The sequence below is a fragment of the Gorilla gorilla genome, chromosome 10 (genome assembly GCF_029281585.2).
Source record: "Gorilla gorilla gorilla isolate KB3781 chromosome 10, NHGRI_mGorGor1-v2.1_pri, whole genome shotgun sequence".
Classification (NCBI taxonomy): Eukaryota; Metazoa; Chordata; class Mammalia; order Primates; family Hominidae; genus Gorilla; species Gorilla gorilla.
Genome location: NC_073234.2, coordinates 48,940,423 through 48,954,949, shown reverse-complemented (window position 1 = coordinate 48,954,949; position 14,527 = coordinate 48,940,423). Strand labels below are relative to the sequence as shown.

Below are 14,527 nucleotides of genomic sequence, written 5' to 3'. Positions count from 1 at the left end.
TAAAATGTAAGAGTCAATGGCTTTTAGAGTGTGCAACCATCAATACAGCCAATTTTAGAACATTTTCATCACCCCAGAAGAAACCTTTATTTTTTATTTAAAAAAAAATGTTTTTTAAGCGACAAGGTCTTGCTCTGTCACCCAGGCTGGAGTGCAGTGGTGCGATTATAGCTCACTGCAACCTTGAACTTCTGGGCTCAAGTGATCTTCCTGCTTCAGCTTCCCAAGTAGCTGGGACTGCAGGTGCAGCCACCACACCGGGCCAAAGAAACCTTTAGCTGTGGCTTCTATGACTCCCCTAAGCTCTGTCTTCTCCTCCTTCCAGCCCTAAGCAGCCATAGCTCTGCTTTCTCTGTAGATTCCCATATTCTGGACATTCATACAAATGGAATTGTAAAATAGGTGGCGTTTCGTGACTGGCTTCTTTCACTTTGCATAATGTTTCCAAGGTTCATCCATGCTGTAGCATGTATCAGCACAGGACTCCTTTATATGGCAGAGAATATTCCATTGTGTAGGTGTGCCATATTTTGGATAGACACTGTGACATGTCTACACAGTGTTGTTTCCACATTTTAGTTATTAGGAATAATGTTGTGATAAACTTTCACGGGCATGTTTCTGCATGGACATAGGTTTCTGTCTCTCTTGGGTGTATGCCTACGAGTGATAGTGCTGACTCACCTCGTACCTCTGTGGGGACCACGCTCAGGAACTGCCAGGCTGTCTTCCACAGTGGCTGCCCCATCTTACATTCTCTACGATCGGCCCCACAGAGAGTGTCTACTGCGCTTATGGGGTAAACTGGCCATGACCAGGGCTGTCTCATTCCCCACTGAGTCTCCAGGCCCTGGGTAGCCAGCCCCATAGCAGGTGCTTGAGAGATGCAGACTGAGCCAATGAGAATGTGAAGGAATGTGTTCTGCTGACTATGCTTGCCCTCAGATCTGACTCTAGACTTCCCTTCAGCCACTGTCCATACAGTCTTCCCTGTGATCCTGTCTCTGACCCTCACCAGGCAGTCGTGAGCTGCTCCTTGGGGCTCCCATGCTGTTTGGCCCTCATTATTTATGAATCCTGCCTCCGGGAGGCTGAGCGTCCTTCCAAGGTTAAGAGGGCGTCTTAGTCAATTCTGCAGCACCAGCCTCTAATGCAGGGCTTGGCGCAGCATGGGTGCTCTTTGGGGAGAGTGGGGAGACATCCCAACTCTCAGGAGAGGGGAGCCATAAGGGGGAAAGCACCCCCCAGGAGGGGCTGTTTCAGGGGTTTGGTGAGGCAGAGGAAAGGGGACTGAGGCCTCGCAGAGGGTGGAAGCACTGCCGCCAAATCTCCAGGTCTTGGGCTCTCTAAATGGGGAGAGGAGACTGGAGTGTCCTGGTCCTCCTCACTCCATGGGCTGCCACCATCTTCACTGCTTTCCTGGAGCTGGGGGTATCCAGGCACTGAGAATGGTTCGGGATAGGGACAGAGCCTAGGGCTTGGGGGCTGCTAAGTCTAGACACAATAGAGGACCCCAAGGATTTTCTCTAGGATGTGTATAGGGCACCATGTAGTGAGGAGGCCTGTGTGCAATGGGCTTGTGGTTTTTAACATGGCAAGTGACTTGTGAACCATTGGGGTGTGATGTGCAGGTTTTAAGTGTGATTTGTATGGAGCCCTATTTCTTCCACAGGCCATTTGCAAATTATTTACATGTAGTGTTTCTGTTTGTATAATATTCTTCATTTCTGTTCCCAAGACTCTAGTCCCAAAAAGCTGCTCACCAGTTCCCCCTCAGCCTTATCACACTTTCCGCAGAGCAGAGTAAATAATCCTGATTTCTATAATCCATGAACAGAGTAGGTTTATTTTGAACAGAAGCCCAGATGTTCAGGGCAGAGGCCCTGGAGCCCCAGTGGGACAGGCTTGGCATGAGGGGCTTCTGGGAGGTAGTCAGCCCACACCTCCTCCATCTATGAGCTCCTGAGCCAGGGCCTCCAAGTCAGCTGGGGCAGCCCCACATCACTGTCATATCAGACTCAAAGCAAAAGGAGCTAAAGGGTTGGGGAACAGGAAGGGGCGGCTATGTACAGAAGGGGATGGGTGGAGGGGGTACTGATTCCATTAAGCAAATTATATCTGTTTTTGGTTTTCCATCTGTCCAGTAAACATTCCATATCCCTTTGCCCTTTGTTCTAGGCATTTGCCTGACATCACCTGCCAATGTGAGCTCAGGAGAAAGATTTATTCTCACAGTTTGGGTTCAACATACCTGAGAAAGTAAATCTACTGCCCAAAGGCCACCTCTTGATTCTCTGTGCTGAGAGGACATTGGCAGGTCCTGACTGATCCTGAAATCGTGGCACTTGGCTTTGGAATTTAGAGTGGGATTTGGGGTTGTCTCCTTTTGATATTTGCAGTGTGCATGTTTCAGGTGGTATTAAAGGAAATTCACTTTTCTTAGGGGCATGAGAGCCTGAAGTAAGGGCAGTGTGGAGCCTGTGGTGGGAGAGGAGCTGGCTTTGTGAGGAAACTTCCACGGGATGATCCACAGAGCAGAACTGTGGTGTGCCCATTTGACCTTTTGGGGGCTATTGCCATTCTGTGGTTAAGAGCAATGCATTCTCTTTCTCTGCCGTCTGTCTCCACCATCTGGGCCTAGCTGAGGGTGTGCACACAGGTGAGTGGAAGGTGACTCACGAGGCAAAGGAGGGGTCCTAGGGGCAGCTCAGCTCCCAAGAAGAGAACACTGGAGGGGAATGTGGAGTCAATAAAGGGAGGTGGGGTTTTGGAACATCCTTGTCTTCAGCCCTGGTGGGAGTGTGACATCCAGGGCCATGGGACAGGGGCCCTGTCTCCTGGATGTCTTGGGTTGTGCTAACGCTTGTGGCTGGGGGAGCTGCCCCCAGCTCCTAGCTTCATGCTGGAGTTCCGCCCGCTCCCACAGCTCAGTAGCCCCTGGGGCTCGCAGGGGACATAGAGTTCACCAGTGCCCACGATGCTGCAGCCCCCACTGCTCCTGAGGACGCCAGTGCTGAGGACAGGCATGCTGACCCCACATGGCTCGTACAGGAAGGCGCCTTTGGAGCTGCTCACTGCTGTGGGAACAGGAAGGGGTGCTCAGGGCCCCACACGGTGTGGCTCTCAGTGTACTGCCCTGAAACTACTCAGCCAGGCCATTACTCCCACCTCCTGCCACTCACCTCTACAGACACCCCATTCCAGCCTCCAGCCTCCGCGTCTCCCACCCTAGCCACATAAAATGCTTGCAAGGTCCCCATGCACCTCTCTCCTTTCCCTGGAGCCTGGGCAAGTCCAGGCCGGATTCAGCCTCACCCTTTCTCAGTTTCTACTGGTCCCTCCTTCCTAAGCTTGCTTCAAATCCTCTTCCTCTAGAAGAGCATCCTCTTGTCAGGGTGGTTATTTGTGGCTTCTGGGCCTTGAAGCACTTGGACCATGTTGTTGCAAATCTGCTCCTAGTCTGACTCCCAAAAGATTTGGATAGCCCTTTCCATCAGCCTGGGAGCTCATGGCAGACAGAGCTCTTCCTTTGGGGTAGGGGAGGCATCAGAGGTCTAGGAAGGGGTGGTGTGGGCTGCCTGTGTTGGGGTGATCAACCCCCAAGACCCCAGAGCCAGTGGGGCATGGCTCATCTACTTACAGATATTCACGGGCCCGATGCCTTCGCACAGCCTGGGGATGAGAGGAAAAAGAAGACAGGTAACTACATCAAACAGATGCAGGTAAATGCAGCATCTCCCCGCTCCCGCCCTCATTGTGGACCATGCGCTCCTGTGGGTTTTCAATGACTGGGGTGGGGGACAGGGGTGAGAGATACTAGCAGCCGCCACCAGAGGGCTGGGTAATGGCCATACCTGGTAGCCTGTCTTTGACCCCCTCCTGGAGGAGCTCACCTGTGCTCTTCACCCTCCAGCAGGCGCCTGTAGGTGGCGATCTCGATGTCCAGGCCCAGCTTGGAGTTCATCACCTCCTGATATTCCTTGAGCAGGCAGGCCATGTCCTGCTTGGCCTTCTGCAGAGCCTCCTCCAGCCCTGCCAGCTTGCACTTGGCATCATTGAGAGCCACCTCGCCCTGCTGCTCTGCCTCAGCTATGGCACCCTCAAGTTTGCAGCGCTGCGGGAGGGGTGCAGAAAAGCATCACTGGGGGCCCTGGAGCCCCAAGCCAGACTCGCAGAAGAGCAGAGAGAACACGGGGGTGTCTACGTGCCAGGCTCACATTTACGAGCTTCATCCTAGGATTGCGACATCTGGTTCCTCCAGGGAACTGGGATGGGTTTTCTGTCTAAAATACCTCCAAGAGAGCTGGTATTTTCCTCTGAAGTATGCTGAGAAATTTCTGTGGGGTTAATATGTTTTAAATGCCCAGCTGGTCTTCCCTAGCCCAGGAGAATGGAGTGGGTCTGACTTTATGAACAATTGAGAGTCACCTTGAATTTCAGGATCATAGAATCACAGTCTTTGGGTCTGAAGGGACCGTGGAGCGCATCTTTTCTATACTTGCACCTAGTGAAGCATCCTTGCTTTTCATCTTTGACATTGGTCACCTCGTTTCTGTTGGAGACCTGACTATTTCCTGTGGCTGCTCATCCTGCTGTGGGTCAGCCCTTTGGTAGAAAGGGCTTGCTTCTGCTTGAGCAAGGCAGCACAAGTTTATTCCCTCTTCAATGGCACTCACAGCAAGGATTGAACCCGCCCTGCACGGCACAGACTGGCCAGTCAGCCCAGGATGGCTGTTGCAGCAAGGAGGTCCTCCCCAGCCTCACCTGGGCTTTGACATTCTCGGTTTCTTGCTGCAGCCGCTGGATCAGCTTATTCATTTCCAGGATCTCGTTCTTACGGTTGCGGAGGTTGTCACAGTGGTTCCCAGCTGTGACTCTCAGCTCCTCATACTGCCAGGACAGAGAGGTCAGAGCCCCAGGCCCCACAAGGTGGCATCTCCTAGCCTCTTTTCTCACTGTTCCCAGTCTTTTCTCCCGTGACTTCCTAGTTCAGGTGCTCTCTGGTTCTCATACTGGTTCTGCTCCTTTACCTTCTTCCACTTCTGGGCAATTTTGGGGTCCTTTATGTGGGCTGCTCCTGATTCCCATCTCACCCCATCCCCAGCTCCAGGCTTGTTAGATTTTTCTCCAGCCTCTGAGATCCCCTCCTCTGTTGAGCTGTTCTGTGTCTGGTCCTTTTCTCCGTCCCAGAGCCCAAGTTCACCTGAGGGCTCTCTCGCTTTTAGATATGCCTCTGGAACTTGGAAGGGGTTTCTATGCTCAGCCTGGGTTGCCTAACAGACCAAGTACTGCCCATAAGGATGGGTCTGCCCATCAGGATGAGAGCATTTGTATGTTTTCCACAAAAACAATAAAAAAAAATGCAATTTATGTCCTACCTTGAGGTAACACTTTTTTATAAAAACCTTTGCACTCTGAATCCAATTTCTGAATAGTAGTGTGTACAGATTACATTTGTAAGTTTTAAAAAATTAGCTGACTTTAGATTTTCTGATAGTGAGTGGGAGCATATTATATAGAAAATGCAAAACGAGAGATAAGCACATAATCACACTCATTGGCTCTTTTGTTATTTGGTTACAGTAGGAAAGTCTGCAGTTGCCTAGTAAATATCCATTGTCCTCTTCTTAAAACAGACCCCCTGGCTGGGCTCAGTGACTGACACCTGTAATGCCAGCATTTTGGAAGGCTGAGGCGGGCAGATCATTTGAGGTCAAGAGTTCAAGACCAGCCTGGCCAACATGGTGAAACCCCATCACTACTAAAAATACACAAATTAGCTGAGTATGGTGGTGCATGCTTATAATCCCAGCTACTTGGGAGGCTGAGGCAGGAGGATCACTTGAACCTGGGAGGCAGAGGTTGCAGTGAGGCGAGATTGCACCACTCACCGCACTCCAGCCTGGGCAATAGAGCAAGACTCCATCTCAAAATAAACAAACAAACAAAAAACAAAAATAACAACAACAGAAAAACCCAGAACCAAATAGAACCCTGCTTTTATTTAGGGTAACAGTGAGCCCAGATAAGAGAATATTTCTCAGTCTTCCAATCAATGAGATCTATGACCATGGCTGGGTAGGGCTTCTGGGTAAGCTCTTTAAAGGGGGGAATGACCCAGTTGGCTTTTTTCACCTCTGTTCTCCTTGCTGCCAGGCGTAAGCATGTGAGATTGGAGGTGCTGCAGCTTTCTTGGAACATGAGGCAACCAAGAGGATGGAGCATGTATTACAGATGGCAGAATGGTGAACTCGAAGGATCCTGGGTCCCTGATGATGTCACAGAACCTCTGTGTCATCCTGGGCAGTCTATTTTGTACTTCAAACTACTTTAGAAAAAAGTAAAAATTCAATTTTAACTTTTTTTTTTTTTTTTTAGAATTTCTGATCCTGGTAGCCAAATGCAATCTTCAACTAATAGAATTTTCTCTAAGATTCTGACTTAGCAGGATGGGAAAATGAGGTGGTTGTAATCCTGAACCAAACATGGCTGATGGTGGTTGCCAGGGGCAACCAGAGGAAGGGCCAGCCAGAGTGAAACCTGGCCGTGGGTGGGCCACAGACAGGTTCACCAGGAGCTGACTCCATTTCAAGTTTTCATACTTCCAACCACCATGGAGCTCCAGAAAATGGGCAGAGCATCACTTTGGGCACTCCCTGGGCAGTGGCACCCACTGCCTTCAGAACAAAGCCAAATGACTTAGCACAGCCCTGCAGATGCTGTGACCTGGCCTCAAGCTACCCCTCCAGCCCGATCTCCACAGCACGTGGCACTCCAGGCCCCTCAATTTCTGCTGCTGTGTCCTAGCACCTGCTGCTCAGCCTGGCACACCCTCCCCCCATCTCCCCTTTGAATCTTATTTGTCCTTCGAGATTAGATCAAATGACAACACCTTTGCCTTTGTGACACAATTTGTTCCCTCTGTCATCAAACTCCCTTTACCTGGTGCTCCACCTTTGCAATCACTTCCTGCTAGCTGGTGTTTTGGTTTGGGAAGCACATCCTTGCTGGCCACCCTAACTGAAACTGCACTCCAACACTCCATACCCTTCTCCTGGTTTATTTGCTTCCTAGCACTTGGTATCACAGTCTAACATACATCCACTGCACTTATGTGCCTTGTTTATCATCCATCACCCTGCCCCTCCAACCCTACCCTGGCCCCCAGCTTGTCTCTGAAATGAAGGCGACATGAAGGCAGGGACTAGTGTCTGTTCTGTTCCCTGCTGTGTCTCCAGCTTCTAGAACTGTGCTTGGCACGTGGTTGATGCTGAATACACAGTGTTGAATGAGTGGACCAATGAGTGCATGCATGCATGGCGCCTTTCACAGGCAGGGCAGGAGAGGCTGAGATGATGATATTTGTTAAATCTAATTACCCTTAGGGCCCCCCTGCCCTCCAAGCAAGCCCCTAATTATTAAGTCTGAGGCCATCTTAATCACTGTTTCTGCGCTACCATTAGTAGCCACCCCATGCCACTAGCCTCCTCCCACGCCTCGAAGCTTAGAGCCCTCTTTGCCATCATCGCCAATTAGTGTTTACTGAACGCTGCCTACAGGAGCACTTCCAGTGAGTCTGCAGGTAAAAACTGCTGGGCACCCTGGCACCCTGATGACAGGCCTGGATTGTCCAGGGCGGGGAGGGGTCCCTCCCACGTGCTCTGCCAGGAAGTGGCCTGGGGCCTGGCAGAAACAACAGCAGCTGGGCTTTATGGGATTCCCTGTGTCTGTGGCATGGCGTGGCTCTCATTAGCTCCTCACCCACTTCTGCAGAGAAGGAGTCTGGGGGTCCTCCCCTCCCCTGGTTTGTCACCTCTCCAGTCTCCCTGCCCCCAACCCCCGGGCCTCACCCGGCACTGGTACCAGGCCTCTGCTTCGGCTTTGCTGCGGCTGGCGATGTCGTCATACTGCGCCTTGATCTCAGCGATGATGCCGTCCACGTCCAGCTCCCGGCTGTTGTCCATCTTCACAATGACCGAGGTCTCAGAGATCTGAGACTGGAGCAGGCAGATCTCCTGGGGACAGGGCCCATGTGAGAAGGAGTGAGCTCTCTGAGAGTCCGGGGACAGGAGAAGGGGAGAACCCGTTCTGACCTTCCCAGAGCAGAGTGCATAGAACTCTGCTATGGCTGTTCTGGGCTTCAGTCACCAACTGACTCCTTGTCCCCACCCTCTAGTTGCCCAGAGCTTGGTGGAGACTTTCCCAGAGGGGCCTGTGAGCCATGGCCTGGATGATCCGACTTCTGTGAGTCTCACCGCCTGAGAACCATCTCTACAGTGCGGACCTCTTTCCATGCTTGCCCTGAAATGTACCCACCGGGCGGCCGCTCTGCTGCCCTCTCGATCCCTTGGCTCCAGCCCTGACTAATCACCCAAGGTCAGGGCTGAGGGTACCTCCTCATACAGGCTTTTCAGGAAGTCGATCTCCTGCACGAGCGCCTCTGCGTTGGTCTCCAGGTCAGCCTTCATCAGGAAGGCTGTGTCCACGTCCTGCAGCAGAGCAGGGACAGAATGTGACCTGGCTGGGCCACCTCCCAGGCAAGCTGGTGGCAGGGGGAAGGCGTGGGGCTCACCTTTCCTCACGGACACCCACGGGCAGCGAAGGGGTGATGGAGCCGAGGTGGGGAAAAAGGGGTCCCTAGCCCTGGGACCCCAGGCCTGGGCCTGGCTTCCTGATGGGAAAGGATCTGAAGGGGGTGGGGCTTAAATGAGCCTTAGCAGCAGGCTCTCAGAGCCCACTTTGCAGAGCCTGGGCCTGGAAATACCTGGCTACCTGTCTGAGGAACCATCGCAATTGTTGTCGTATTTGGGGGCTTGCAGCAGAGCTTTTGAACTTTTGTTTTGGTTTGGCATTGGCATCTGTCCCATCTCCAGCTGCTCGGGCAGGGTTAGACATGACTTTAACCCAGCTTCGGCCTGCATGAGTGGGGAAGTGGAGGCCAGGCCAATGGCTGGCCTTTTGCAAGGGGACAAAGTTGGGGGAGAGGAGGCTGGCCTTCCTCATTCTCAGGGTTAGTGGGGCTGGCACAGGAGTCTGAGGGGCGTGAAAAACCCTTTTTCAGAGTGGGTGCGCTGCAGACACATTTGGACTGAGTTCAGGGCTAGGTGGCCTGGGGCAACGCAGGCCAGCTCAGGGGCTCTGCCTCTCTGAGCGTCCTCCTTACCTTCTTCAAGGCAACAAACTCATTCTCGACACAGGGACGCAGGGAGAGCTCCTCTTCGTATCTGATGGAAAAGGCAGGAAAAAATGCTTTAGTCGGGCTTGTGGATTTTGGAAGAGATCTTGGCATCAGGCCTTTGGGGGCAACTCTGCCTGTCACCGACTGAATGCCCTGGGGAGTGCCCAGGTCCAGCCCTGTCTTGGCAACTCTAGCTCCTCCACCCACTTGAGATGGATGAGTAGCCACTTTTCAAGTTTACTCTTCTCCCCATTCCTCAGGAACCTTCTCCTGTGATGAGTCCTCCCCTGGGAGGTCCTCCTTAAGGCTACCTTCATTCTATCTTGCTGCGGAGGAGGTTCACTTCACCTAGTGGCCTCCCCTGGGAACGTAGAAGAAGGCTGTGCTGCTGGCCTAGCCATTTTTTCTGAGTCACTAAAATTCCCGGCTGACCCTGTGCATCCTCCTCGCTGGGAGGGTTCAGAGCCCGGCCTCTACCTGTGGTCCATTTGCAGAGGTAGCAATTATCCATCTTACCAGACCCACAGAGACAGCCAGGCTATTTCCTCAAGCTCCTTGGGGCTCCTCGGCCCACTCACCACTCCCCTAAGGCAGAGGGAATTGGTCAGGGGGTTCAGTTTGATAAGCAGCATCAATCCATTAAAAGCTTCTCTGCTTCATCATGTCCATCTCTCTTTTTTTCCAGCAGAACTGCTGCAGCAACGGCCCTGGACTCTGGAGCCTAGCCCCCTGGGTTTGAATTCTGGCTCTGTCCCGTGCAAGCTGTGGGCAAGTTGGGTAAGTGACTTGGCCTTTCTGCCTCATTATGCACAGCTTCGTCATCCATAGAATGAGGCTAACACCAGTTCTGCCTCACAGGGCTGTTGTGAGCTCACATGTCACATGCATTAATACCTGAAGAGCACTAGGACAGTGCCTGGCACAGGCTCTGTACTGTGAAAGTGTTTGCTATTATTCTTAAAATACCAGTTGGACCTCATCCTTCCCCGATTGTCTCACTTTTAAAAGCCAAAGTTCTCATCTTAAGCTGCAAATCCTGTCTCTTAATCTCACCTTGCTACTCAATCCTCAAGAAAGGCATCGCTTCTGCTGACAGGCTGGCTTCCAGCCCTCCCACAGCCTCACTGCATCTCACCTGTCACAGTCTGCTAGAGTTGTCCCCTTCACTTGGCAGGCCCTTCCTCTTTCTTGCCACCCATTCCTGTCCTTTCCCCATTTCCAAAATGGAGGATAATGCCATTGGAATGAGCCATTATCCTCCAAGGGCCAGAGCAAATTGCACCTCCTCCAGGAAGGCTTCCTGGACTCCTGCTCTTTCCCTTTCTTGGGATTCCTCTCCCTTCTTCTCTGTTTGTGTGTAGGTGCAGGTGGTCTGTGCACACTGGACTGGGAAAGAGTTAGCCTTTTTTCTTTCAATAGCACCCCCACTTTCTAGCACAGTGTCTGGCATTGAGTAGGCATGTGGTTGACACCTGCAGTGAGTGTCCCCAACACGGCTCCACTTCACTGACCCAAACCCTTATGACCTGTTGCTCTCAGTATATTTGCCCTGTTTCTCCTCAATAGAAAGACACCTGTTTCAACTTGCCTGCCTCTAACATGCACTCCCATAGGACACTGGACTGTCACAGGGCACTGGATTCCCATGGGGCACTGGATTCCCATAGGACACTGGATTCCCATGGGGCACTCGGCCCAGGACCTGGTGAGACAATTTATCTGGGCCTCAGCCTCTTGCAAGCACTTAATTACCATATGCTTATCAACCACCTACTCCAAGCTGTGAATCAGACCTGGAGCTCGTCCTCAGGGGGAGCAAGTGTGGCAGAAGACAAAACAGGAACCACAAAGAACTGGGAAGTGAGGCAGAATGAGCTAGAGCCTGATATGCGGGGAAAGGGCAGAAGGGCTGTGCAGGAAGCCAGAGTTGGGGGTGAGAGAAAAGGTGGGCTGTGGTAGCCTGGACATGGAGCAGAGAGATGCTGAGAGGGGTGTGTCAGGCAGGAGAAGCAGCAGGAACAAAAACCCGGAGGGAAGAGGCCTCGGGATCTGTCTGTGGAATAGGAAGTAGTTCAGGATCTGCAAAGGCACAACAGGCAGTTTCAGCTGGAAGCTGGAGCTCCAGAAGCCACACATGAAAGAGCTTGTTTTACAGAGAGAGAGAGATCTGAGGGCCTTATTTAGGTGGAGTAGTGGGGAGATAGATGGCAATACACAGTCTCAGAGCTCCTACCGTGTGCCAAGTGGGGTGCCCTGCTGACACCATCCCACCTAACTGTTCTGCCACCCAGTGAACTAAGTTTAGGCTTCCCATTTTATAAATGGGGAATCAGGGCCCAGACTGATTCTGTCCCTTGCCCCAGGTCCACCAGTGGGGTGAAAGCAGCACTGACTCACTTTTTCTTGTAGCCCTCCAGTGCAGCCTGGAGGCTGCAGAGCTCTGACTCTAGCCTCACGCGGTCCCCGGACACACAGTCCAGCTGCCGCCGAAGGGCGCTGATATAGCCCTCGAAGATGGGCTCGATGTTGGTCTGGCAGCACCTCTGCTGTTGCATGAAGTTCCACTTGGTCTCCAGCAGCTTGTTCTTCTGCTCCAGGAAACGGACCTGCAGCCAAGAATGGAATGTCACCAGGCAGCAGAGATCCTGGGGACCATGACTTAGAGAAGGCAATGGAATGAGTTTGTGCCCTCTCTCCCAACACATGGCTACCAGTGCACTAGAATTTGCAAAAATCAGGGTCTCTGCATAGACTGGCATCTGAGGGTATGTGTGTCTGTGTCTCCCCTGCCTGGGAGAGCCTAGTGGACCCCTACCTTCCACTCAGAGGTTGTGTGTTGTAGTGGATGGTACTTCTCCAAGAGGCCTGGGCAAGTCCTGTTTCAGCACTGCCTGCCTGCCTCTCTCTATCCTCATGACCTTGACCAAGACATCCTGTCCCTTCAAGCCTCACTTTGCTTCCCAAAGCTCCTACCTGGGACAGTGTATGGGAAGGGACTCTGTTAACTTCATACTAGTGTCAGAGGATGTGAAGCTTGGGGGTCGAGGCTTTCCTTTATGACAGCCTAGGGACACTCAGGGGAAAAGACAGATCAAGGGACTCTAAGCTCTTTTCACCTACTGTGCTGCATCCTACATGGCTGTATCTGAAAAAAGTCCAGGTCATAGAAATGTGGACAGCTGTCCTCCTCCCTTTTCGTAAAGTGGAAACTGAGATTAGGAGTTGAGTAAGTTCACCATGGCCACCCGGCTGGACATTGACTAAGGGAACGTGGTCTCCAGCCCTTGCTCTGGAATTTTCCACATCGTGCATTGTCTGTCAAGAAAACTACAGAAGTATCATTGCCCTACTTCTGGTCAGTGGCTGCATCAACAAGAGGCTCCCAGCCTAACAGAAGTTGGTGTGATGTTGTTGCTGATCCGGGCCCATGTTTTTGGAATAAGTTTATAGCCAGAACTTAATAAGCTTTAGAAATAAAACTGTAAGTTTGACTAAACAAGTTCCTCTGTGAAGCACTTTGGCATATATTACCTCCTGTAATCTCCCACCGTCACTCCTCCCCTTCCTCACTGGGCAGCACCGTCCAAAGGCCAAGAGGTGAATGGCTTGCCCGGGGATTCCGGGTGTAGGAGTAGAGTCAATGTCAGTGGCCAGGGCTCCTGACCTCTGGCCCAAGACTCTTGCCCCTAAACCTTAGGTTCATCAGAAACACCAGCTCAAACTGTGGAATGAATCCTCACCCCAAGAGCCTCCTTGGGGCGTGGGATGGACCCAGAGGCTGCTGAGGGATGGCAGGCCAGTTCAGCACCTTCTGAAGGCATGCCTTCCTAGCAGCCTTTCAGTGGCTCTGGAGATGACAGATGTAAGACTTTCGTGACCGTCACCTTGTGCCTCTAGCTCTGACTGCCCACTTTCCTCTCATCTCAGGCCTACACTGATTGGAAATTCTGAGGTCACAGTGTCCATCCTCACCTTCAGGCTCAAGAGTTGTGACACAGCTCAGGCACACAGAAGGCAGTTCTACTGTTAAAGCCTCATCAGGAAGGGCATTTCTCTGCCTCTCTGGTCATTCCTTTCAGTATTGCTTTGGAAGTTCCTCTTATAGTCTGACCTCAGGCAACCTTGGTGATTGGTGATTTTGTCAGATAATATTCAGAGAAAGATGATATATTTTAAAAAAGACAAGGAAGCAGAAATGTTTAGTGCAGAATCTGATCTAACTGGCTTTCAAAGGCTGGTGGTCGTGGAATGTGAGGGAGGCCACTGGATAAACTGAGGCCCCCTCAATGTCAGTCTCCTCCTGGTTCCCTTGGACCAGAACAAGACCAGACCCCAGATCTGCAGTGGGTCCTCTCACGGCCCTGGGCCACTGCCCCCTTACCTTGTTGATGAAAGATGCGAAGCGGTTATTGAGGCACTTGATCTGCTCCTTCTCATCCTTCTTTACCCTCTGCACGGTCGGGTCTATCTCCAGTGCCAGTGGGACCAGCAGGCTCTCATTGATGGTGACAGGGGTGATGCAGGCAGAAGGCCCACAGGTGGCTCCCAGTCGGTACCCGAAGCCAGGCAGGGCACCTCCACACCTGGAGGCTACCCGGGGCCTCCCAAAGCCCACGTTGCACAGGCTCCGTGAGCCGAGGCAGCCCAGAGCTCGGAGGCCCCCACCACCCCCGGGCCGGCATGGCCCCTTGCTCACTGCATAGTGAGTGACCATCCGGGGCATGACAGCCGAGTATGAGCTGAAACTCTGACTGCCACACCTGGAGCCTGGCTGGAAGGAGTGGTACGACATGGCAGGAGAGAGAGGCAGAGAAATGGGGCCCTGGAGGAAAGAACGGGGGCAGGATGATCAAGTCAGGCTCAGCTTCCCCCCTTTTATCTGGTAGGGGGATGGAGGACTGAGCTGGGTCAAACCCCAAATCACCATTAAACTAGGTTTATGAGCTTGGGATATTGGCAGAGCTAAGTAGCAAGGTGGATAATTAGGGTAGCGAAGAGCAAAGAGAAGGGGCCAATGGTCAGTGCTGGTGGTCCCTATAAAAATCCTATTTGTCCTCCTTCCTTGATTGTGGGGGTGATGAAAGGGGCCAACCAGACAGATATGTTCCATGTATCCAGTGGCTCAGCCTCAAGGAAAGGGAGAGTTGGGACTACGTCATTTCATAGGAGGGGAGGCGTGCCATGAATTATACACCCTGGCTTCTCTGGGATTAGAGGGCAAGTCCCATATGCTTAAAGATGCTCTGGCTCTTTCCCCAAGGCTGCTCCTAGGCTTTTTTGCAGATCCTCAACCCAAGTGCCCTCTGTGGGCTCCTAGGTGAGTCAGGAAGTTCCCAGGAGGAAGGCTTT

At 52.2% G+C, this 14,527-nt stretch overlaps 1 protein-coding gene across 2 annotated transcripts; it reads right to left on the bottom strand.

Annotated features, from left to right (window-relative positions):
• Positions 1 to 1,811: 1,811 nt before the first annotated feature.
• Positions 1,812 to 14,035, bottom strand: KRT82 (keratin 82). Of its 2 annotated transcripts, none has more exons than XM_004053168.5 (9): positions 13,560 to 14,035; positions 11,576 to 11,784; positions 9,164 to 9,224; positions 8,394 to 8,489; positions 7,851 to 8,015; positions 4,765 to 4,890; positions 3,894 to 4,114; positions 3,641 to 3,672; positions 1,812 to 3,077 (listed from the first exon to the last, which is right to left on the bottom strand). In XM_004053168.5, the coding sequence occupies exons 1-9, from the start codon at positions 13,968 to 13,970 to the stop codon at positions 2,857 to 2,859; spliced, it is 1,542 nt and encodes a 513-aa protein (XP_004053216.2). In that variant the 5' UTR covers positions 13,971 to 14,035; the 3' UTR covers positions 1,812 to 2,856. The 2 variants fall into 2 exon arrangements, with proteins under 2 accessions (XP_004053216.2, XP_055213145.1); XM_055357170.2 differs by having other exon boundaries at positions 1,834 to 3,074.
• Between the last annotated feature and the right edge of the window lie 492 nt (positions 14,036 to 14,527).

Coding starts and splice junctions, on each gene's coding strand:
- KRT82 (XM_004053168.5), bottom strand. CDS start 13,970: ATGTCGTACCACTCCTTCCAGCCAGGCTCCAGGTGTGGCAGTCAGAGT. Junction 8,490..9,163: donor AGTTTGTTGCCTTGAAGAAG/GTAAGGAGGACG, acceptor GCTCTGCTGCAG/GACGTGGACACAGCCTTCCT. Junction 4,115..4,764: donor CCGAGAATGTCAAAGCCCAG/GTGAGGCTGGGG, acceptor CCCCTCCCGCAG/CGCTGCAAACTTGAGGGTGC.